Source organism: Manis pentadactyla, chromosome 19, assembly GCF_030020395.1.
Source record: "Manis pentadactyla isolate mManPen7 chromosome 19, mManPen7.hap1, whole genome shotgun sequence".
NCBI classification, from domain to species: domain Eukaryota; kingdom Metazoa; phylum Chordata; class Mammalia; order Pholidota; family Manidae; genus Manis; species Manis pentadactyla.
In genome coordinates, this window is record NC_080037.1 from 14,613,161 (window position 1) to 14,636,131 (window position 22,971).

General features: G+C 37.3%; 1 protein-coding gene across 7 annotated transcripts in view; it reads left to right on the forward strand.

Annotated features, from left to right (window-relative positions):
* LOC118935589 (bifunctional glutamate/proline--tRNA ligase) overlaps positions 1-22,971 on the forward strand; it is an 80,074-nt gene that overhangs the window by 13,797 nt on the left and 43,306 nt on the right. For 5 of the 7 annotated variants that reach the window (XR_005033918.2, XM_036932063.2, XM_036932028.2 and 2 more), the window contains exons 7-13: positions 1,738-1,864; positions 2,544-2,736; positions 6,086-6,257; positions 17,304-17,537; positions 18,750-18,834; positions 19,271-19,330; positions 19,625-19,645. Coding sequence is in view for 6 of the 7 variants with exons in the window: in XM_036932063.2 (XP_036787958.2) it covers positions 1,738-1,864; positions 2,544-2,736; positions 6,086-6,257; positions 17,304-17,537; positions 18,750-18,834; positions 19,271-19,330; positions 19,625-19,645 (892 nt within the window). In the remaining variant the exon portion in view is untranslated. The remainder of the gene's footprint in view (positions 1-1,737; positions 1,865-2,543; positions 2,737-6,085; positions 6,258-17,303; positions 17,538-18,749; positions 18,835-19,270; positions 19,331-19,624; positions 19,646-22,971) is intronic. The other 2 variants (XM_036932036.2, XM_036932077.2) reach the window with 2 other exon arrangements.

The following is a 22,971-nucleotide window of genomic DNA, read 5'->3' on the forward strand; positions in this document are numbered from 1 at the left end:
TCTGTTAAGTGTGTCAGAAGCCCACTTCAGCATCAGTACTAACTAACAACAGTGTGAATCTTATTTTCTTTAGCTATTCTGATGCAGGTTGTCTCTTGAACTAATTATTTTAGTTATTTTGTGAATATTTTGTAATCCACCTAGCTTTCTTGCTGTTTAGAATTATTAGAACCACACACATTATTTCAGATTCAGAAATATCTTCAATAATGGTTTGATTTCATCACCTCTCTTAGTTCCTGTATGTAAAGCCTGGCACATTAACTGTCATTTGTAAGTAGTTAGGAATTATTAGTCCTTTCTTTTTTCTCCTAATGATGGCTATCACATGTTACAAGTATAACATTTTGAGTGAAAACTGCACCCAGTATTTCTGTTTCTTTCTTGGAACTCATAGTCCTTTATTTTATTTTTAAAAACTTCTTATTTGAAAATAGTTTTAGATTTACAAGCATGTTGCAAAAGTAATACAAAAAGTTTCCACATATGATGCATCCAATTTTCTCTTATGTTAACATCATACATTACTGTGGTACCTTTGTTAAAAGTAGTGAACCAATATTGATATATTATTATTATCATCTTCATACTTTTTGGATTTCATTTTCCCCTAATGTCCTTTCTTTTTCTAAAATCTCATCTGTAATACCTCTTATAGTCCTTTATTTTGTGCAGAAAGTTTTGAATAAATGCATTGATTGTATCTGCTCCCATTAACCTGTGCATATAAACCCTTCTTAAAATGGAATTACTGATCTAGCATGCTGCATGAATTTCTAAAAAAATGGGTTGAGATTTAAAAAATGACATAAACTTACAAGGGGTTGTACTTTCCCCTCCTCTTTTGGTATCAACCGGGATCAGAGGTGTGTATGAAAAACTAGGATCCTAGACCAGAACAATGCAACTACAACTACCATTATCAATTAAAATGAAAAAAAAATATGAATGAGAGCTGCTTATTTAAATTTCCTTGCTCTTGTGCCATTTGCTGCCTGACAATATGTATTTTCAACAAAAGTGGTACAAGGTACTGCTTGTTATTGATAGAGGAGGATAATGATGTGTAATATCATCAACAGTGTATTTTATTTCTTAAAATTGTCAGCTGCCTATAGGAACAAAATAGTGTTTTCATAGATTGTGATTCATGGAGTGTTGGTGATGGATGAGACCATCAAGATTATTCAGTTCCAATCCTTTTATTTTGGCCTCTGAGAAAACTGAAGCCTGGAGAAGGGATATGGCTTTTCTGTGGCTTACAAAGTCTCACATGCTCTTTCACTTACAAGGCGACAGTGACACTCTCAGAGGAGTCTCTCTAGCTTGTGCTAGGTTGGTACACAGATCTCATAGCACCTGTCTTATTGAAGGTACACTATTTTGTAGCATGGGAAACGGTTTTAGAAGTAGTTTTCCTCTAACTCAGTGACCATTCATTCCTCTGTAAAGAAAGAAAAAGATTCTCCTTAAGGTTGTGGTGTTTGTAAATGACTTGTCCCTTTGTGAGATTTTACATTTGAAATTGTTTCTTACTCTTTTATAAATGTCGCCATCTTTTTCTTTCTTCCTGTCAGGGTCAGATTTTCTGTCAGAATACTTCTTGTTAGAAAATAAAATATGACTAGAGTACCAACTAGAAGGATTTTCATTTAGTTCTCATCTCCTCAAAAAGGTTATTTAAGTATTTAGTTAAAACTTGTTAATGAGTTTTTTTGTGAAATGTTTTTGTTTTAGTTACTTACACATTGGGCATGCAAAAGCTGCTCTTCTGAACCAGCACTACCAGGTTAACTTTAAAGGGAAACTGATCATGAGATTTGATGACACAAATCCTGAAAAAGAGAAGGAAGATTTTGAGAAGGTAATTAAAGGTGTAGTGATGACCCTTTGTCAGAAAAGTTAATTAAAATTAGAGGGTGACCCAATACCTTCATGGTATGGACATAAATTAAGTTTGTTCTCATAGCTGTTTTTTTGTTTTTTTTTTCCTCATCTGTATATTCTGTGTCTGGGACCTAAGCCAAAAAATATTGAACTCTCATACCAAAAAATTTCAATTTATTTTTTTCTTCCTCAGTTGTTATAGAATTTACCTAAGTGCTCTATTATCCTATAAGTACCAATCACTAGAGGCAGGTTTCCTTTTTGTCATATTTTAAGTTTATGAATGAAACAAACACTAAGTAGGTATTGGAAAATGTGAAGTTTTCCTCCTAGCCTTTTATATAATCTTTATTTGGAAGCACTGCAATATAGTCAAAGAGAGGGCAAATAATTCCTAGTATGACCAGTAACAACCAGCTTTTCCAGTGTAAATGGAAAGCTTCACTGTAAGATCAGCATTCTCGGCTGAACACTTGAAGGCTACTGTAATGAATATTTTTTTCATTTCTGATCTAATACTGTACAACTTGCACAACCATTTTCAGGCTATATAAGACTGGTGTATTTTTACATTTGCCCAATGCAGTATCGAGGATTGAAGATACACGGGAAAATGCAAAAGATGAACTAATGGTTATTTTGGATTCTTATTGCAGGTTATCTTGGAAGATGTTGCAATGTTGCATATCAAACCAGATCAATTTACTTACACCTCTGATCATTTTGAAACTATAATGAAATATGCAGAGAAGCTAATTCAGGAAGGGAAGGCTTATGTGGATGATACTCCTGCTGAGCAGATGAAAGCAGAACGTGAGCAGAGGATAGAGTCCAAACATAGAAAAAACTGTAAGGCACATTTAATGTTTTCTATTTTAATTGATATTTTTCCTGTATTCTGCTGCTTTAGTTGAGTAAGATTTTTGCAGTGATTCTGGTTTGATGGGAATATGATGCATATACTAATTCATCTCAGAAATCTTTTTTCTTTCTCTGTTAATCTTTCCATTATTCCTTTGCATCACGACAGCATGGAAAGTGCATGTGCCCTGAGTATCTGGCTTACTACATGCAGTCTTTGGCATTATGTTCGTTCCACTTGAATAATTCCTTCTGCAACATTTTGTAGTCTTCTTAGTTTAAATACTTAGCCTTTCTGAAGTGTTTGATGATGTTTTCAGTACCCATATCTTCCTTTCAGCATGTGGGTAAATGTGAAAATAATATTTAAGCTTCTCTATACCTCTGAAATGCAACTTGGTAAAAAAGGATATCTTACTCATTACTTGTCCCCTGAGGTTCTGAATTAGGCTATTTTCATTCTGTAATTATGTTGCCAGATCTTCAACTCTGCTATATTTAAATCTTGAGTGTCATATCTGGGAAGAATAATAAACTCAAATTGTTTCAGAAATCTTTATTTCCTTTTTTTTAAAGTTTCCCTACATTTTTTAAAGACATTGAGACTTGTTTTGATTCTTTAAGGGCAGGAAAAGTGTCCAGTATCTTCAGTAGTTTCCAAAAAGGATCATTGTTTTAACAGTTCCTTCTTATTCTTGTGGGGCAGGTTTTTAATATTTTACTCAGGTAGGATCACTGTCACTTGGGAAAGAGAGTTCTCTTTTCTGGGATTAAACTGTTATCACTATTTTTTATGATTCCTCATTTTCTCGGATCCAAGAGTATCCTACTTTCCACTGGAATGACTGAAGGGGCTTTCAGGGAGCCCAGGGCTCAGGCTCACAGGCAGAGCCATGCTGTTCAGACAGGCAAGGGCTGCAGTGCTGAAGCCTGTGGGCCCTATGGGCCAGGCCAAACTGGTCTGTCCCTTGGGCATGAGGCAACAAAGGACCAGAGCACTTCTGCTTCAAAGGAAGTATTAAATTTTGAAGTTGTCGGGGAGCAGCTAGCCAGGTGTGCCATAATGGGAAAATGGAAAATACAGGGTGAGAAGAACTTTCAGGCTGCACTTCCTCTCCTACCCTGTATTGTTACCTCATCAGTGGAAAATAATACTGACTTCTAAAATATATTCACAGAGTACATTTCCTAAGTATTTTATGATTCTTCACAAAAAAGTAATACATTTAAATTAAAACCACAATGAGATATTATCTCACACCAGTTAGGATGGCCACCATCCAAAAGACAAACAACAACAAATGTTGACAAGGATGTGGAGAAAGGGGAACCCTCCTACACTGCTGGTGGGAATATAAATTACTTCAACCATTGTGGAAAGCAGTATGGAGGTTCCTCAAAAAACTTAAAAATAGAAATACCATTTGACCCAGGAATTCCACTCCTAGGAATTTACCCTAAGAATGCAGCAGCCCAGTTTGAAAAAGACAGATGCACCCCTATGTTTATCACAGCACTATTTACTATAGCCAAGAAATGGAAGCAACCTAAGTGTCCATCAGTAGATGAATGGATAAAGAAGATGTGGTACATACACACAATGAAATATTATTCAGCCATTAGAAGAAAACAAATCCTACCATTTGCAAGAACATGGATGGAGCTAGACGGTATTATGCTCAGTGAAATAAGCCAGGCGGAGAGAGACAAGTATTGAATGATTTCAACTCATCTGTGGAGTATAACAAAGCAAAAACTGAAGGAACAAAACAGCAGCAGACTCAAAGAACCCAAGAAGTGGCTAACAGTTACCAAAGGGAAAGGGACTGAGGGAGGATGGGTGGGAAGGGAGGGGTAAGGGGAAAAAGGGACATTATGATTAGCGCACACAATGTAGGGGGGTGCGGCTCAGGGAAGGCAGTATAGCACAGAGAAGACTAGTAGTGACTCTACAGCATCTTACTACACTGATGGACAGTGACTGTAATGGGGTATGTGGTGGGGACTTGATAATAGGAGGAGTCTAGTAACCATATGTTGTTCATGTAATTGTATATTAATGATACCAAAAAAAAAACTTAGAAAGAAAAATGATACATTTACTCTGGGTACCAGATATTGGAACTATTACAGTACTTTTAAATTAACTGAGTATGCTATATAAAATGAGAACAGAATAATTTCTGTCAAATTATAGGACTGTTAAATAATTTTTTTTTTGGTATCATTAATCTACAATTGCATGAGGAACATTATGTTTACTAGACTCCCCCCTTCACCAAGTTCGCACCACATACCCGATTAGTCACTGTCCATCAGCGTAGTAAGATGCTGTAAAATCACTACTTGTCTTCTCTGTTGCACAGCTCTCCCCATGCACCCCCCCACATTATACATGCTAATCATATGGCCCCCCTCTTCCCCACCTTCTCCCTCCCTTTCCACCCATTCTCCCCAGTCCCTTTCCCTTTGGTACCTGTTAGTCCATTCTTGAGTTCTGTGATTCTGCTGCTGTTTTGTTCCTTCGGTTTTTCCTTTGTTCTTATATTCCACATATGAGTGAAATCATTTGGCACTTGTCTTTCTCCTCCTGGCTTATTTCACTGAGCATAATACCCTCTAGCTTCATCCAAGCTGTTGCAAATGGTAGGATTTCTTTTCTTCTTATGGCTGAGTAATATTCCATTGTGTATATGTACCACATCTTCTTTATCCATTCATCTACTGATGGACACTTAGGTTGCTTCCATTTCTTGGCTATAGTAAATAGTGCTGCGATAAACATAGGGGTGCATCTGTCTTTTCAAACTGGGCTGCTGCATTCTTAGAGTAAATTCCTAGAAGTGGAATTCCTGAGTCAAATGGTATTTCTATTTTGAGCTTTTTGAGGAAGCTCCATACTGCTTTCCACAATGGTTGAACTAATTTGCATTCCTACCAGCAGTGTAGGAGGGTTCCCCTTTCTCCACAACCTCGCCAACATTTGTTGTTGTTTGTGTTTTCAATGATGGCGATCCTTACTGGTGTGAGGTGATATCTCATTATGGTTTTAATTTGCATTTCTCTGATGACTAGCGATGTGGAGCATCTTTTCATGTGTCTGTTGGCCATCTGAATTTCTTCTTTGGAGAACTGTCTGTTCAGCTCCTCTGCCCAATTTTTAATTGGATAATTTGCTTTTTGTTTGTTGAGGTGTGTGAGCTCTTTATATATTTTGGATGTCAACCCTTTATCGGATCTGTCATTTATGAATATATTCTCCCCTGTTAAATAATTTGAATTCAACCAGATTAGTAATATGTCAACTAAACTATATACTATAATTACCATTTTATAGCTGTTGAGAAGAATCTACAAATGTGGGAGGAAATGAAAAAGGGAAGCCAGTTTGGCCAAACCTGCTGTTTGAGAGCAAAAATTGACATGAGTAGTAACAATGGGTGCATGAGAGACCCAGCACTATATCGCTGCAAAATTCAGCCACACCCAAGAACTGGAAATCAATACAAGTAAGTGTGTCTCTCTCATTTTGCTAGGTAGCCTACTGTGATTTTGCTCTGATGATCTCTATTCACAGTTGATGCCCAATAGTCAGCACATGTGGATTTTTGTTCAGCCACAGCTTCAGTGGCCTTTGGTAAAGCTTGTATCCTCTTCGGTTGTTTACTCACTGTTCAGTAAGGTTATGGTAGGTTATTTTTAAGATCACTTCCATCCTTGAGTCTGCCTGAAGTTGCTTTTTATGTACTGATTAGGTATCCTGTGGCTGTAACTTTAGATGAAGATACTTCTTTTCTGTTAAAAACTTTTACTCTGCTGGACTTAAATTGCTTAATAAAAGTGATAGGATTAAAAGAATAGGATAAGGAGATGGATTAAAGATGGCAGCATGAGAGGAGAGACAGAGGCTTCCTCCTAAAACTGGATATAATTAGAAAATATAGTTGGTGCAACTAATCCTGAGAGAGCAACAGGAAAGAGGACGCGTCAGACTGCACACACCTGGAGAAAAGAGCAGACCTCAGCGAACGGGGTAACGTACCAGAGCTGTGGCTCCGCGGGACCAGAGCCCCTCCCCCACCCCAGCTCACCGGCAGGAGGAAGACAAACGGAGCAGGGAGGGAGTGGAAGAATTGGGACTGCTGAATACCTAGCTCCAGAGATCTGCTCTGGGAGCACAACCCTACATTTCATGGTGCTTTCATGAGACTCGCATGACTACCGGGTTGAAAAGTTAATACAGGCAGAGTTCCTGGGGAGACTGGGATTCCAGCCGCTTGTGGAAAGCAGGGATCCATATCCGGCTGCTCTGGGACAAAAACTTGTACCTGTGTGACCTGCCCACTGGCTCAGGCAGTGGAGACAGGCACAGGAGCCGGGACGTGGGGAACAGCTCTTTCCTCCCCCCAGTACCGCTCCCCTGCGACCCCTGACATTGCTTCAGGGGCTCAGCAGCTCCAGCGACTACAGCTTCTGGACACTAGAGGGCGCCTTATACAAACATGAAACGCCAAAGGAACCTTGTCCAGAGTAAAATTATTAATACAACTCCCGAGAAAGATTTAAATGATATGGACCTCGTGACTCTTCCTGAAAGGGAGTTCAGAATAAAAATCATCAACATCCTAATGGAGGTACGGAAAGACATCCAAGAACTCAGGAATGAATTCAGGTCAGAGATCCAATCATTGAAGAGCACGATGGAGGGTATTAAAAGCAGGTTGGATACGGTGGAGGAGACAATAAATGAAATAGAAACTAGAGAAGAGGAATACAAAGAAGCTGAGGCACATAGAGAAAAAAGGATCTCTAAGAATGAAAGAATATTGAGAGAACTGTGTGACCAATTAAAGTGGAACAATATTCGCATTATAGGGACACCAGAAGAAGAAGAAGAAGGAGAGAGAGAGAAAGGGATAGAAAGTGTCTTTGAGGAGGTAGTTGCTGAAAACGCCCCCAATCTGGGGAAGGAGACAGTCTCTCAGGCCATGGAGATCCACAGATCTCCCAACACAAGGGACCCAAGGAAGACAACACCAAGACACATAGTAATTAAAATGGAAAAGATCAAGGATAAGGACAGACTGTTAAAAGCAGCCAGAGGCAGAAATAAGATCACATACAAAGGAAAGCCCATCAGGCTAACATCAGACTTCTCAGCAGAAACCTTACAGGCCAGAAGGGAGTGGCATGATGTATTTAATGCCATGAAGCAGAAGGGCCTGGAATCAAGATTACTTTATCTGGCAAGATTATCATTTAAATTTGAAGGATGGATTAAACAATTTTCAGATAAGCAAAAGCTGAGAGAATTTACCTCCCACAAACCATCTCTACAGTCTATTTTGGAGGGACTGATATAAATGGAAGTGTTCCTAAGGTTGAATAGCTGTCACTAGACATAATAAAACCACAGTAAAGAAAGTAGAACAGCTGATTAGAAGTAAATGCAAAATTAAATTAACTATCCCCAAAGTTAATCAAGGGATAGACAAAAAGTACAGCATTTGATATGTAATATATAAAGAATGAAGGAGGAAGAAAAAGGAGGAGAAATAGAAAAGAACCTTTAGATTGTGTTTGTAACAGCATACTAAGTGAGTTAAGTTAGACTCTTAGATAGTAAGGAAAGTAATCTGGAACCTTTGGTAACCATGAATCTAAAGCCTGAAATGGCAATAAGTACATACCTATCGATAATCACCCTAAATGTAAATGGACTGAATATACCAATCAAAAGACATAGAGTCACTGAATGGATTAAAAAAAACAAGACCCATCTATATGCTGCTTACAAGAGACTCACCTTAAACCCAAAGACATGCACAGACTAAAAGTCAAGGGATGGAAAAAGATATTTCATGCAAACAATAGAGAGAAAAAAGCAGGTGTTGCAGTACTAGTATCAGACAAAATGGACTTCAAAACAAAGAAAGTAACGAGATAAAGAAGGACACTACATAATGATAAAGGGCTCAGTCCAACAAGAGGATATAACCATTATAAATATATATCACCCAACACAGGAGCACCAGCATATGTGAAACAAATACTAACAGAACTAAAGGAGGAAATAGAATGCAATGCATTCATTTTAGGAGACTTCAACACACCATTCACTCCAAAGGACAGATCCACCAGACAGAAAATAAGTAAGGACACAGAGGCACTAAACAACACACTAGAACAGATGGACTTAGACATCTATAGAACTCTACACCCAAAAGCAACAGGATACACATTCTTCTCAAGGGCACATGGAACGTTCTCCAGAATAGACCACATACTAGGCCACAAAAAGAGCCTCAGTAAATTAAAAAATATTGAAATTCTACCAACCAACTTTTCAGACCACAAAGGTATAAAACTAGAAATAAATTGTAAAAAGAAAGGAAAAAGTCTCACAAACACATGGAGGCTTAACAACACGCTCATAAATAGTCAGTGGATCAATGATCAAATTAAAATGGAGATCCAGCAATATATAGAAATAAATGACAACAACAACACAAAGCCCCAACTTCTGTGGGACGCAGCGAAAGCAGTCTTAAGAGGAAAGTATATAGCAATCCAGGCATATTTAAAGAAGGAAGAACAAACCTAAATGAATAGTCTAACGTCACAATTATCAAAATTGGAAAAAGAAGAACAAATGAGGCCTAAAGTCAGCAGAAGGAGGGACATAATAAAGATCAGAGAAGAAATAAACAAAATTGAGAAGAATAAAACAATGGAAAAAATCAATGAAACCAAGACTGGTTCTTTGAGAAAATAAACAAAGTAGATAAGCCTCTAGCCAGACTTATTAAGAGAAAAAGAGAATTAACACACACCAACAGAATCAGAAATGAGAAAGGAAACATCACGACGGACCCAACAGAAATACAAAGAATTATTAGAGACTACTATGAAAACCTATATGCTATGAAGCTGTAAAACCTAGAAGAAATGGACAACTTCCTAGAAAAATACAACCTTCCAGGACTGACCAAGGAAGAAACACAAAATCTAAACGAACCAATTACCAGCAAAGAAATTGAAGCAGTAATCAAAAAACTACCCAAGAAAAAAAAACCCCTGGGCTAGATGGATTTACCTCGGAATTTTATCAGACATACAGAGAAGATATAATACCCATTCTCCTTAAAGTTTTCCGAAAAATAGAAGAGGAGGGAATACTCTCAAACTCATTGTATGATGCCAACATCATCCTAATACCAAAACCAGGCAAATACCATCACCCTAATACCAAAAAAGAAAACTACAGACCAATATCCCTGATAAACGTAGATGCAAAAATACTCAACAAAATATTAGCAAACCGAATTCAAAAATACATCAAAAGGATCATACACCATGACCAAGTGGGATTCATCCCAGGGATGCAAGGATGTTACAACATTCGAAAATCCATCAACATCATCCACCACATAAACAAAAAGAAGGACAAAAACCACATGATCATCTCCATAGATGCTGAAAAAGCATTCGACAAAATTCAACATCCATTCATGATAAAAACTCTCAACAAAATGAGTATAGAGAGCAGGTACCTCAACATAATAAAGGCCATATATGATAAACCCACAGGCCAACATACTGAACTGAAAGCTTTTCCTATGAGATCGGGAACGAGACAGGATGCCCACTCTCCCCACTGTTATTCAACATTGTACTGGAGGTCCTAGCCATGGCACTTAGACAAAACAAAGAAATACAAGGAATCCAAATTGGTAAAGAAGAAGTTAAACTGTCACTATTTGCAGATGACATGATATTGAACATAAAAAACCCTAAAGACTCCACTCCAAAACTACTAGAACTGATATCGGAATACAGCAAAGTTGCAGGATACAAAATTAACACACAGAAATCTGTGGCTTTCCTATACACTAACAATGAACTAATAGAGAAATAAGGAAAACAATTCCACTCACAATTGCATCAAAAAGAATAAAATACTTAGGAATAAACCTTACCAAGGAAGTGAAAGACCTATACCCTGAAAACTACAAGACACTCTTAAGAGAAATTAAAGAGGACACTCACAAATGGAAATTCATCCCATGCTCTTGGATAGGAAGAATTAATATAATCAAAATAGCCATCCTGCCCAAAGCAATATACAGATTTGATGCAATCCCTATCAAATTACCAACAACATTCTTCAATGAACTAGAACAAATAGTTCAAAAATTCATATGGAAACACCAAAGACCCCGAATTGCCAAAGCAATCCTGAGAAGGATGAATGAAGTGGGGGGGATCTCACTCCCCAACTTCAAGCTCTACTACAAAGCCACAGTAATCAAGACAGTTTGGTACTGGCACAAGAACAGAGCCACAGACCAGTGGAACAGAACAGAGACCCCAGACATTAACCCAAACTTATATGGTCAATTAATATATGATAAAGGCGCCATGGACATACAATGGGGAAATGACAGTCTCTCAACAGATGGTGCTGGCAAAACTGGACAGCTACATGTAAGAGAACGAAACTGGATCACTGTCTAACCCCATACACAAAAGTAAATTCGAAATGGATCAAAGACCTGAATGTAAGTCATGAAACCATAAAACTCTTAGAAAAAAACATAGGCAAAAATCTCTTGGACATAAACATGAGTGACTTCTTGAAGAACATATCTCCCCAGGCAAGGGAAACAAAAGCAAAAATGACCAAGTGGGACTATATCAAGCTGAAAAGCTTCTGTACAGCAAAGGACACCATCAATAGAACAAAAATGTACCCTACAGTATGGGATAATATATTCATAAATGACAGATCTGATAAAGGGTTGACATCCAAAATATATAAAGAGCTCACACACCTCAACAAACAAAAAGCAAATTATCCAATTAAAAATTGGGCAGAGGAGCTGAACAGACAGTTCTCCAAAGAAGAAATTCAGATGGCCAACAGACACATGAAAAGATGCTCTCCACATCGCTTGTCTTCAGAGAAATGCAAATTAAAACCACAGTGAGATATCACCTCACACCAGTAAGGATGGCTACCATCCAAAAGACAAACAACAACAAATGTTGGCAAGGTTGTGGAGAAAGGGGAACCCTCCTACACTGCTGGTAGGAATGCAAATTAGTTCAACCATTGTGGAAAGCAGTATGGAGGTTCCTCAAAAAGCTCAAAATAGAAATACCATTTGACCCAGGAATTCCACTTCTAGGAATTTACCTTAAGAATGCAGCAGCCAAGTTTGAAAAAGACAGATGCATCCCTATTTTTATTGCAACACTATTTACAATAGCCAAGAAATGGAAGCAACCTAAGTGTCCATCAATAGATGAATGGATAAAGAAGATGTGGTACATACACACAATGGAATATTATTCAGCCATAAGAAGAAAACCAGTTCTACCATTTTCAAGAACATGGATGGAGCTAGAGGGTATTATGCTCTGTGAAATAAGCCAGGCAGAGAAAGACAAGTACCAAATGATTTCTCTCATATGTGCAGTATAAGAACAAAGAAAAACTGAAGGCACAAAACAGCAGCAGAATCACAGAACCCAAGAATGGATTAACGGTTACCAAAGGGAAAGGGACTGGGCAGGAGGGGTGGGAAGGGAGGGATAAGGGCAGGGAAAAAGATAGGGCGCCTTACAATTAGCATGTATAATGTGGGTGGGGGCAATGGAGAGATGTGCAACACAGAGAAGGCAAGTAGTGAGTCTACAGTATCTTACTACACTGATGGACAGTGACTGTAAAGGGGTTTGTGGGGTGGGATATGGTGAAGGGGGTCATCTAGTAACCATAATGTTCTTCATGTAATTGTAGATTAATGATAATAAAATGAAAAAAAGAATAGGATAAGACAGCCAAAAGAGGGCTAAGTGAAATGGAGATCACCAGTCTTCTTTGTAAAGATTACAAATAAAATATTATAAATATGCTCACTGATGTGTGGAAAACTCTGGACAATTTCAGAGGATTTCAGCAAAGAGAGGAGTTGTAAAAGAGCCACTCAGAGCTAAAGAATATAGTAACTGAAGTGAAAAATACAATGGATGGAGTGAATAGTAGACTGCTGCAATAATAGATAGGAGACAATCAATGAGATGGAAATTAGAGAACAGGGATGAAGGATGGTACAACACTGGAAAATCCATCAACATCCACCACATCAACAAAAAGGACAAAAACCACATGATCATCTCCATAGATGCGGAAAAAACATGCGACAAAATTCAACATCCATTCATCATAAAAACCCTCAACAAAAGGGAAATAGAAGGTATCTACCTCAACATAATAAAGGCCATATATGACAAAGCCACAGCTAACCTCATGTGAAAAGCTGAAAGGTTTTCCTTTTAAGATCAGGGACTAGACAAGGATGTCCACTTTCACTACTTTTATTCAACATAATACTGGAGTTCCTAGCCACAGCCGTCAGACAAGATAAAGAGAGAAAAGCCATCCAGATTGGTAAGGAAGAAGTGAAACTACCTCTATTTGCAGATGACATGATACTGTAAATAGAAAACCATAAAGAATCCACCAAAAAACTATTAGAACTAATAAATGGATTCAGCAAAATTGCAGGATACAAAATGAATTCACAGAAATCCATTGCATTCCTGTATTCTTAAAACAAGCTAGCAGAGAAATCAGGAAAATAATTCTATTTACAATTGCATCATAAAGAATAAAATACCTAGCAGCAAAACTAACCAAGGATGGGAGAGACCTATACTCTGAAAACTATTAAGACACTCATGAGAGAAATTAAAGAAGACACTGAAAATACAGTGTACTCGTGGATTGGAAGAATTAATATTGTCAAAATGGCCATCCTGCCCAAAGCAAGAGAGTCAGTGCTATCCCTATCAAAATACCAACAGCATTTTTCAATAAACTAGAGCAGAGAATCTTAAAGTTCATATGGAATCACAAAAGACCCCAAATAGCCAAAGCAGTCCTGAGAAAGACAAAGCTGGGGGTATTGCGCTCCCTGACTTCAAGCACTACTACAAAGCTACAGTAATCAAACAGTATGATACTGGCACAAGAACAAACCCATAGATCAGTGAAACAGAATGAAGAGCCCAGATATAAACCCACACATATTTAGTCAATTAATATACGATAAAGGAGCCATGAATATACAGTGGAGAACAGAGAGTCTCTTTAATAACTGGTGTTGGGAAAACTGGACAGCTACATGCAAGAGAATGAAACCTGATTACTGTCTAAGTCATACACAAAGGTAAACTTGAAATGGATTAAAGTGCTAAATGTAAGTCGTGAAACCGTGTAACTCTTAAAAGAAAACATACACAAAAATCTCTTGACTATAAGCATGAGCAATTTTTTTCTTGATACATCTGCATAGGCAAGGGAAACAAATAAGAAATGAACAAGTGGGACTACATCAAACTAAAAAGCTCTGTACAGCAAAGGACACCATCCATAGAACAAAAATGCAGCCAACAGTATGGGAGGATATATTTGCAAATGATTTATCTGATAAAAGGTTAACATCCAAAACATAAAGAACTCATGCAACTCAACACCAAAAAACAAATAACCCACATTAAAAATGGGCAGAGGATCCCAACAGATACTACTCCAAAGAAGAAATTAAGATGGCTATCAGGCACATGAAAAGATGCTCCACATTGCTAATTTTCAGGGAAATGCAACTCAAAACCACAATGAGATATCACCTCACACCAGGTATGTCAGGAGCTGGTCTGAACCGCCAGCCTAATGACACAGTCTGGGCAGCCAGATGGAAGGCACTGCACAGCGGCCTTCCCAGAGGAGCAACCCCGATATCCCTCCTGCTCAAAATATCCCTCCTAATAAATTGCTTATTTCAGTCTCAGTTCAAGCTGCTCCTTCAGGGAAGAGGCCATATCCAATTCTCTCTGAAAATTTTGGGTACTAGCTCTAAAGAAAATTGGAAAAAAAAACACTACTGCCCTTGTGACTACTCCTGATGATGAGAAAGTGAGACCCATGAATATTAGACCCTAGGGCAAAATATATGGAAGATTTGCCTGGGTCGAGGTCCCTTCCCCCGCCCCTACATGGCCTCCAAATGTCATATTCAGTGATTAATGACGACATGTGGGTACAGAGAACAAGTGATATTCTTTAGCCCTCCAAAGAACAGCCTGGCAAACTATAAAACAAATGAGAACAGGGCATTACCTAACTCCAGATCAGAAAAATCTCCATTATAAGTCTTACTGAAAATGGGTCCGAGGCATAGTCCATAAAATTTGTCTCTGCCTGCCAAAACGTCATCGTGTCCTTTTAGAGAGAGCCTCTTTCTTTCCTACTGGAGATGATGAATGGGATTACAGCTATGAAAGAATGAGGGCCCTACATAAAAACAACAGAATAGTGAACTTTAGATAGTCATCTGTAAAGAAACCAAGAGTCTGGCGCCTACCTAACCTTTGCAAGATTTTCTGACCGCAATAACTAGGAACAAGGTCAAGTGATTTAATCTCATTTTCTAAACTCATGTAACCATGCTATGTGTCAAGTAAATGATCAATGCCTGAACTTTACTTTATGTAATCAAAGAGTATATGAACAAGGTGCTACTTTTCATTAAAGGCCAGGCTCTGCTTTTGCTAGTGTCTGTGTCCTCATTTATTCATTAAGTCACCAACGCCATTCCTCCTTCAGGGACTCTGGACTCGCTGGACCTGGACTCCGGCATAGTTAGAATGACCACTATCCAAAAGATGAGAAATAACAAGCGTTGGCAAGGATGTGGAGAAAAGGGAACCCTCCTATACTATTGGTAGGAATGTCAATTGGTGCAGCCACTGTGGAAAGCTGTATAGAGGTTTCTCAGAAAACGAAAAATAGAAATAACATACAACTCAGTAATTCCAGTTTTAGTAATTTACCTGACGAAAACAAAACCTGACTCAAAGAGACATATACGTCCTTATGTTTATTGCCACACTATTTGCCATAGCCAAGATGTGGAAGCAACCGAAGTGTTCATCAGATAAATGGATAAGGAAGTGATACATGTATACAATGGAATATTATTCAGCCATGGAATAGAAAGAAGTCTTGCTATTTACAACAACATGGATGGACTTAGGTATTATGCTAAGTGAAATAAGCCAGGCAGAGAAAGGCAAATACCATATGATTTCACTTATTTGTGGAATCTAAAACAAAACAAGACAAAATGAACAAACCAGCAGTAGACTCCTAGATGCTGAATAGTGACTCCCATGGGTGAGGTGTTAGAATGGGTGGAGAGGGATAAAGGGACACACAAATTCTCAGTCATAATGTAAGTTGGTCACAGGGATGGTAGTACAGCATGGAAAATAAAGCCTATGATTCTATAACATTTTTCTATGTTTCTTCACTAGTTGGGGTGAGGATCTAATAGTGTGGGTAATTGGTGAGCCACTGTGGTGTATACTTGAAACTAATAAAAGATTGTATATCAAATATAATAAAAAAGTGAGAATTGAAATTTTACAAAAATATGAACAATATAAGAAAATGTCATGTTTCTTGTTTCAGTTTTCTGTGTGTGGGTTTTAGGTTAATAGATTTATTTCTTTAAATGGTTCCCCTCTCCCATGAATTTACTTCATAACGTAACCATGGAACATAATTTTTAGTATTTTGAACATGCCTACTACATACAAATGCTGAATTATAACTTTTAAAGGAATTGGTGAATGTAAATGATCAGCTTACCAGCTAATGTGACTTTCTTTAAACTTGTAGGTAATAGATGTGTGTGTTCATATATAGACAAACATGTATGTGGTTACCTGTATATATATATATGTCCTTCATTTTTAATGGGGTGATTGCTTCTTGTTTTACCAACCAAATACTTCAAATACATCTGGAAAAGTGTGTTTGGATACACATTTGCAGTATCAAATATCTGCAGAGCATAACACACTAGCATCTTAATAAAGTTTTAGTTTAAAATTTAGAAGGCATAATGCAGTCATGTATTTTTAAAATTCAAACTAAAACTGCAGTTGGCGTGTTGTGTACATTTTTAAAACAAATTGTTTTTAAGATGATCCCATCTTATGTGGAACTTTTAATTAACCTACTATTTTTTTTTTATATGTCTGAGATGGAAATGCTTTATTCTTGAATGTTTAGTTACTAAAGTGTTAAGCTTCAGGAATTTACTTGAGTGTGGAATTAATTAAGATACTGAGAAGCTGAATTCCCTCAAAATTATTATGTATATTGTTGATTGCTTCTTACCATGGTATACATTGGCTATTACAGAAATATAAATGTAGAATTTGCTGTACCAGTGCCCAGTTGTTTATTAAATTGCAGTTTTTTTGTTTGAATATTGAGTGGTAACTGAATTATTGTCCTCAAAAGACTGATGTTTTGATATATTGTGCTATTATGAGTCATAAAGTCTGTTGGTTTCAAGGAAATTCCTAGTTTGTGAATAAACATTTTAAATTAATATTGCTGCTTATAATGCCTCATCTAAGATGGATATGGTAAAATGCTTATGTTGTTTTTCAAAATACTCCCTTTTTTTCTCTAGTGTTTATCCAACGTATGATTTTGCCTGCCCCATAGTTGACAGCATTGAAGGTGTTACACATGCCCTGAGAACAACGGAATACCATGACAGAGATGAACAGTTTTATTGGATTATTGAAGCTTTAGGCATAAGAAAACCATATATTTGGGAGTATAGTCGGCTAAATCTCAACAACACAGTGCTATCCAAAAGAAAACTCACATGGTTTGTCAACGAAGGATTAGTAGATGGATGGTATGTTAGCTGTTACCTAGAAGTGAGAGGAAGTAAGGAGATGGTATATCAGTGCTGATGAGGGGTGGGGAGGATGAAGGGGAGGAGGTGGAATGGGTTGGCCTGGAGGGTTTCTGGTCTTTGTCTTTATTTCATCCAGTGCTTTAGGTCCCATCCTGTGTGTTTTAATGCTGCTGACAGGGAGTGCTCATTGTGGACCATGTGCATGGGAATGAAAAACACACGAGGGCACATCCTCTTTAGATTTCAGCATTAAATGGAAAAGTAGTTGTGACTCTGGTCCTTCGTAGATCTGGGTACCACTCTCCAGCTGTGCTGAGGCTCTGAGTTGTTCTTTTCAGCTGGGTCCCAGGAAGGCCAAAATGCCCGGGGGGTGTGGTAAAGACAAAAATGGTCTCTGCCTTGGTGCTGAAGACCCTTGTAGTGCACTTGCCTAGAGGATTCAACACCCAGAAAATGTTTGAAAATCTCTAGCATATTGATAACCTATGTGCAGTTTCTGTGAAAAAATAAGTGTAGAAGTTAAAATCATCTTGTGGCCATATATCTGTGTGAATGAAACCTTTTCAGATGGGTTAAGTCTATTTTTTTTACCTGAATTAATGGAAATGTATATATTACATTATATTGATCATGTTATATACATTAAGTATGTGTTGAATAATATATATTTTATACTGTTTTATTGTGGAATTGAATATGATAAAAGGCAAGTTTATGTTGGGCCCCATACAAAGAATACTGGTGCACTTACTGAAGCTTGCAGATTTTTGCAGAATGTTAATACCCAGCATATATTTTTTACAACCCAAAGGGCTTTATAGATATATTCATACATGGATGACATGATTCTCTCTTACTGGTTCTCATGGTCATATGTAGAATAGGGACCTTGAAGCTTAATGTTTTTAATATATGGGTTTTCTGTATTTAAAGGTGTCTTTGTGCCTTTTTTGAAATGTGCTTTTTACTATTTCATTTTAGTGAGCATTCATTTTAGTGAGCAATATTTGACTGTCAACACTTTTCTTCTTCCATTGAATGTAGGCCCACTAGTATTGTGAGATCTACCCAATTATTATAACCAGCTCTTAGTCCAAATATTTTAAGAAGTTGAATATAATTTATTAGTCATTAAGGTATTTTGTACTCTTTGTATCTATACATTTAAAAAGTATCTCCTTGTTACTTAAACATTTCCCTATTTCCCAGGGATGACCCGAGATTCCCCACGGTTCGTGGTGTCCTGCGAAGAGGGATGACAGTTGAAGGACTGAAACAGTTTATTGCTGCTCAGGTGGGTGACAGTTTCTTTTCCAGCTTCTGTGTTTGAATTTTCAAGTGTCTGTTGATATCCCTTTAGTCTTTATTATTTTTATTGTTCTTTCTATTCATTGTTCCCTATAATGCAAGGGCAGAAGAATTTTTTTTTATAATAAGGAGTATATTTAGCATCCTTTTTAATAATGGAAAATCGAGAATGTCCTAAGGCCTTAAGATAGGGTGGGACAGAGGCAGCTGTGGAATTTTTACCCAGTGAAATATTTGACTGTTGATGTTACCTGTTCAGGGTGATTAAATTAGTTTGTACATATTAAGTTTTATATTCCAATGGAAGTAAACTTGGATACATTTACTTGGTTTATTTTTTTCTAACATGCTTAGCTTAACTTAAAGAAAATATTCTACTGATACTTCTTTCCCTTTAAGTAATTTTATTACTGTTTTTCTAGGGCTCCTCACGTTCAGTTGTGAACATGGAATGGGACAAAATTTGGGCATTTAACAAAAAGGTACATGTTTTGACCCTTGGTCCTCTTTTCCCATGCCTAACTCCTGAATAATATAATACATTTAGAATTCATTAGTGTGCTCAGTAGAGAAAATTTTGTGACTATCATCACTTTGCAGAGTTTCAGGAAAATGGAATGTTTTCCTTTTTTCAGTATACAAAGAGCATTAAGCCTATTAACTATACCAAACAAGTAACAATGATTGAAACAAACTAACTTGGAGTTATGGGGAAGTAACAGTTTTTTCCTTAAATCTTTTATGAACCCTCTGCATTTCATTTTTCTGCTTTCAAGCTGCGAGCTCTCTGTAAGAAGGTATTACTTCATGCTTCTATTTGCCTTACTTCGCACATAGCTTTTAGCATATTACATGTTACAACTTGAGATGTTAAACAGCTTTGAAGCACAATCACATTTATATAAAAGACTTAATTATACAAACCCATTGAAAATGCATTATTCCTAGTTTTGAAAACATGTCCTCTGGTTGTCTTAGTGGCAAAGGGACGATTTGGCTAACTCCATTCTGTTGTTCCCTTGTGTACTGAGAGGACATAGAGTTTTAAAGTTACACATTTGATTGAGTTGCATTGAAGGTTTATTAATTCTGATTCTTGTGTCTTATTGAATCTAGCTTTTTGTGTTTTTGAAAGTTAATGAGGAATAGTGCATATTGACGTTGTTAATTACCAATTGGAAGCAGATGCTTAGACACTATAATAAGGCAAACCATTAAATGCCATGTTTTAAACTATGGTTTCTGTGATTGTGTTCTGTAAATTCTTTTTTGTTGTATTGCTGCTTGATTGTGCTTGATGCCTTGCTTCAAGAAATAGTTGCTTGTCTTGCATGTGTCTTGAATTTGTTTTATTCAGTCTTCTGTGTTTAGTCAGTTTTTGATATATAAAGGAATTATTAATTGGTTCTTTCTGTTGCTGCAGTTACTAATAATAAATACAAGTAGAATATATAGGCAGAGTTAACACTGGTGTACTTTGATTAATACAAGTTTTAAAGGTTTTAAGTTTTAATAATATGTTACATGTTCACTTAGTTAAAATATATGAAATATATTTTACTATAGTCATGGAGTTCTGTAAGGTCTGTTAGGATGAACAGCATATTCCCCTGTCTTCTTTCCTTCATGTTCTCTCCCTAGAGAAATCACTTTCAGCTATTTTAGATCATTCTTTTTTGTTTTTATTGCCTGTATGTCTGAATGAGATATGTGTGATGCTACTATGATTTTTTAGTTTTAGGCATATCATTTGACTTTCCACAATGGAAAAAGAGGATTACTTTCTGTCATAACTTTTTGGTTTTCTTGTAGTTGATTGTTTTGTTTCATCCTCATTCATTTTTCTAATTTTACCTTAAACTTTCCATATAAACTAATAAATTTCCTGCCAGAATGTTCACATGCCTCCAGTATTCTTTCATTTTCATCTTGGGGTCCTCTCTGGCTGCTCAGCTCTGGCTTAGATGAGTGACGCGGTAACTTCTGAAGCACAGCTGTCTCAAAGGGCAGTCGTCACCGTCGTCCTGCGGTCCCCCTGGCTTCTGTTCTGTGGTGGATTGCCTGGTTTTCGGATCCTCCTCTTTTTGCACCCCTTTCCTTTGCTTTGCCTTAACCTTTGGTAGCTCCTGAGAAGGGCAGCCTGGGTTGAAGGACATTTTTTGAGACCTTGTATATGACTGTTTTTTTCACTTTGAAATTTCGTGACGATGAGCTGTGGTGTGGGTCTGGTTCTCATCTGTACCCATTGGAAGAACGTGTGGCTTCCGGTTGGGAAATTCATTCCTTCAATTCTGGTTAATTTTTAAAAATTTTTTTCTTTTTTCTCCTCCTATGTTTTCTTCTCTCTGAAAGTCATCTTGAGCAGTTGTTGGGCCTCCAGGTCTTGTCCTCTAATTTTATTTTCTTTCTTATTTTCCAGCTCATCTTCTGGCTCTGCTTTCTGGTAGATCTACTTAACTTTACCTTCCTGCCTTTTGTTGAGTTTTTCATTTATACTGTCATATTTCCAAGATTCCCCTTTTGTTCTCTGAATTTCCAAAATAACTTCTTGTTCCTGTTTCATGATTTGTAATATTAATAGGAATTATTATAATGTTTGCTTATAATATCTCTTTCCTGCATATTGCCTATTTTGGATTTTTCTTTCATTTTAAAGTTACATTAAAAATAATCAGATGTCTGGTTAACCTTGGTAATCTTCTTACTTTTAATGTGGGGGTACCAAAGGAGTGGTTGGAATCCCTGAGAGGAAGAGTTGGACTTGTCCACTGATCTCACTGTTGGATAGTCTGGTTGGGCCAGTTAGATGGAGAACCTCCGTATCAGTAACTTTATATCTTACCTCTTGGATTAAGCAGTTTTTCAAGAGGAGTTTCTTTAATTCACCTGCCTGAAATGGGAAGGACTGGCTGCCAGGGCTTTGGAGCCAAACAGGGGAAGACTGTTAAGGGCCTCTACATGTGGTATCATACATTCACCTCATGCCCTCGTCTCATCCTCATGTTCAGCTCTTTCTGGTGTCTGCCAGGAACTAGACACCCTCTCTTTTGCAGAGCAAACTTCTATTCTTCCATGGAGCGAAGGGGAGACAGTTACCTGGTTGTATGGGGCAGAGGAGGTGCCTCTGTAGGTCTTCCAGTGCCCAGAATGTTGCTGCTGCTGTCCCCTTCCTTTCCTGTTCTCCTAGTCCTTCTGGGCCTGTGCTTTTAAACAAGACCAAACCCTTCATGTCTTTTTAGTTGGGGGTATGGGAGGGAGTGAAAGTTGATGAGTATTTTTCAGTCTGCTTTATTTGTCCCTAAGTCTGTGGAATCTTTAGTCATTAAGCACTATCTTAAAAACAGTTCAAATTTAAAAATTTAAAATTCTGGTTGGTAGTAAAAATGAACCCATTCTTGCAGTCATGTACCATTTTGTTTCTGTTTTTGTTTGTATGCTGGTCTTCATGACATCTTCCTGTGTTTCCTTTACTTTCCCATTCTCTCTGATCCTTGAGTTGCAGACATTTTATTTAGGGTTCATGTCACATTCAATCTCTAATTACTGCTTTGTTATTTTGTAGCTTGCTCTTTCTTTACAACTCTGCAAATAAAATTTAAGTGAAGCATCAGTGAACTAAATTTTTTAATACCGTGGCATTGTGAAGTGATTATTAAAGACAGAGCTAAAACATCATTCTTTGACACTCTCTCCCTTCTAGTAACCTTGTTTTTAAAGCATCTTCTGCCAAAAGACAAAGGGATTAACTCCACATTAGCTGGAGTTCTTTAACCACATGCTCCTTATGCTCAGTTAATCGGCAGATTTTTGTTGATTACCTGTGTGTGCCAAGCCCTTGGTAGGTTACTGGGAACATGGTGTTCCAAATACATTTATATATAAGTCATGCAGACCAGTAGAAATACCTTGTTTATACTTCAGTCTATAGACTTGCCTTATTATAGTGACCTAATGCTGTTTTGCTTTCAGTGGTGATGTGTTACCTAACAGTGATTATAGAAAATGATGCTAAAACACATATATCTATATTCCTTTGAAATGGACTTCTCCAACAGTAACAAAACTGAATTAACACATTTACCTGTAGGGTTAATATATAACCCCAGTATAATTTTTCTTCACC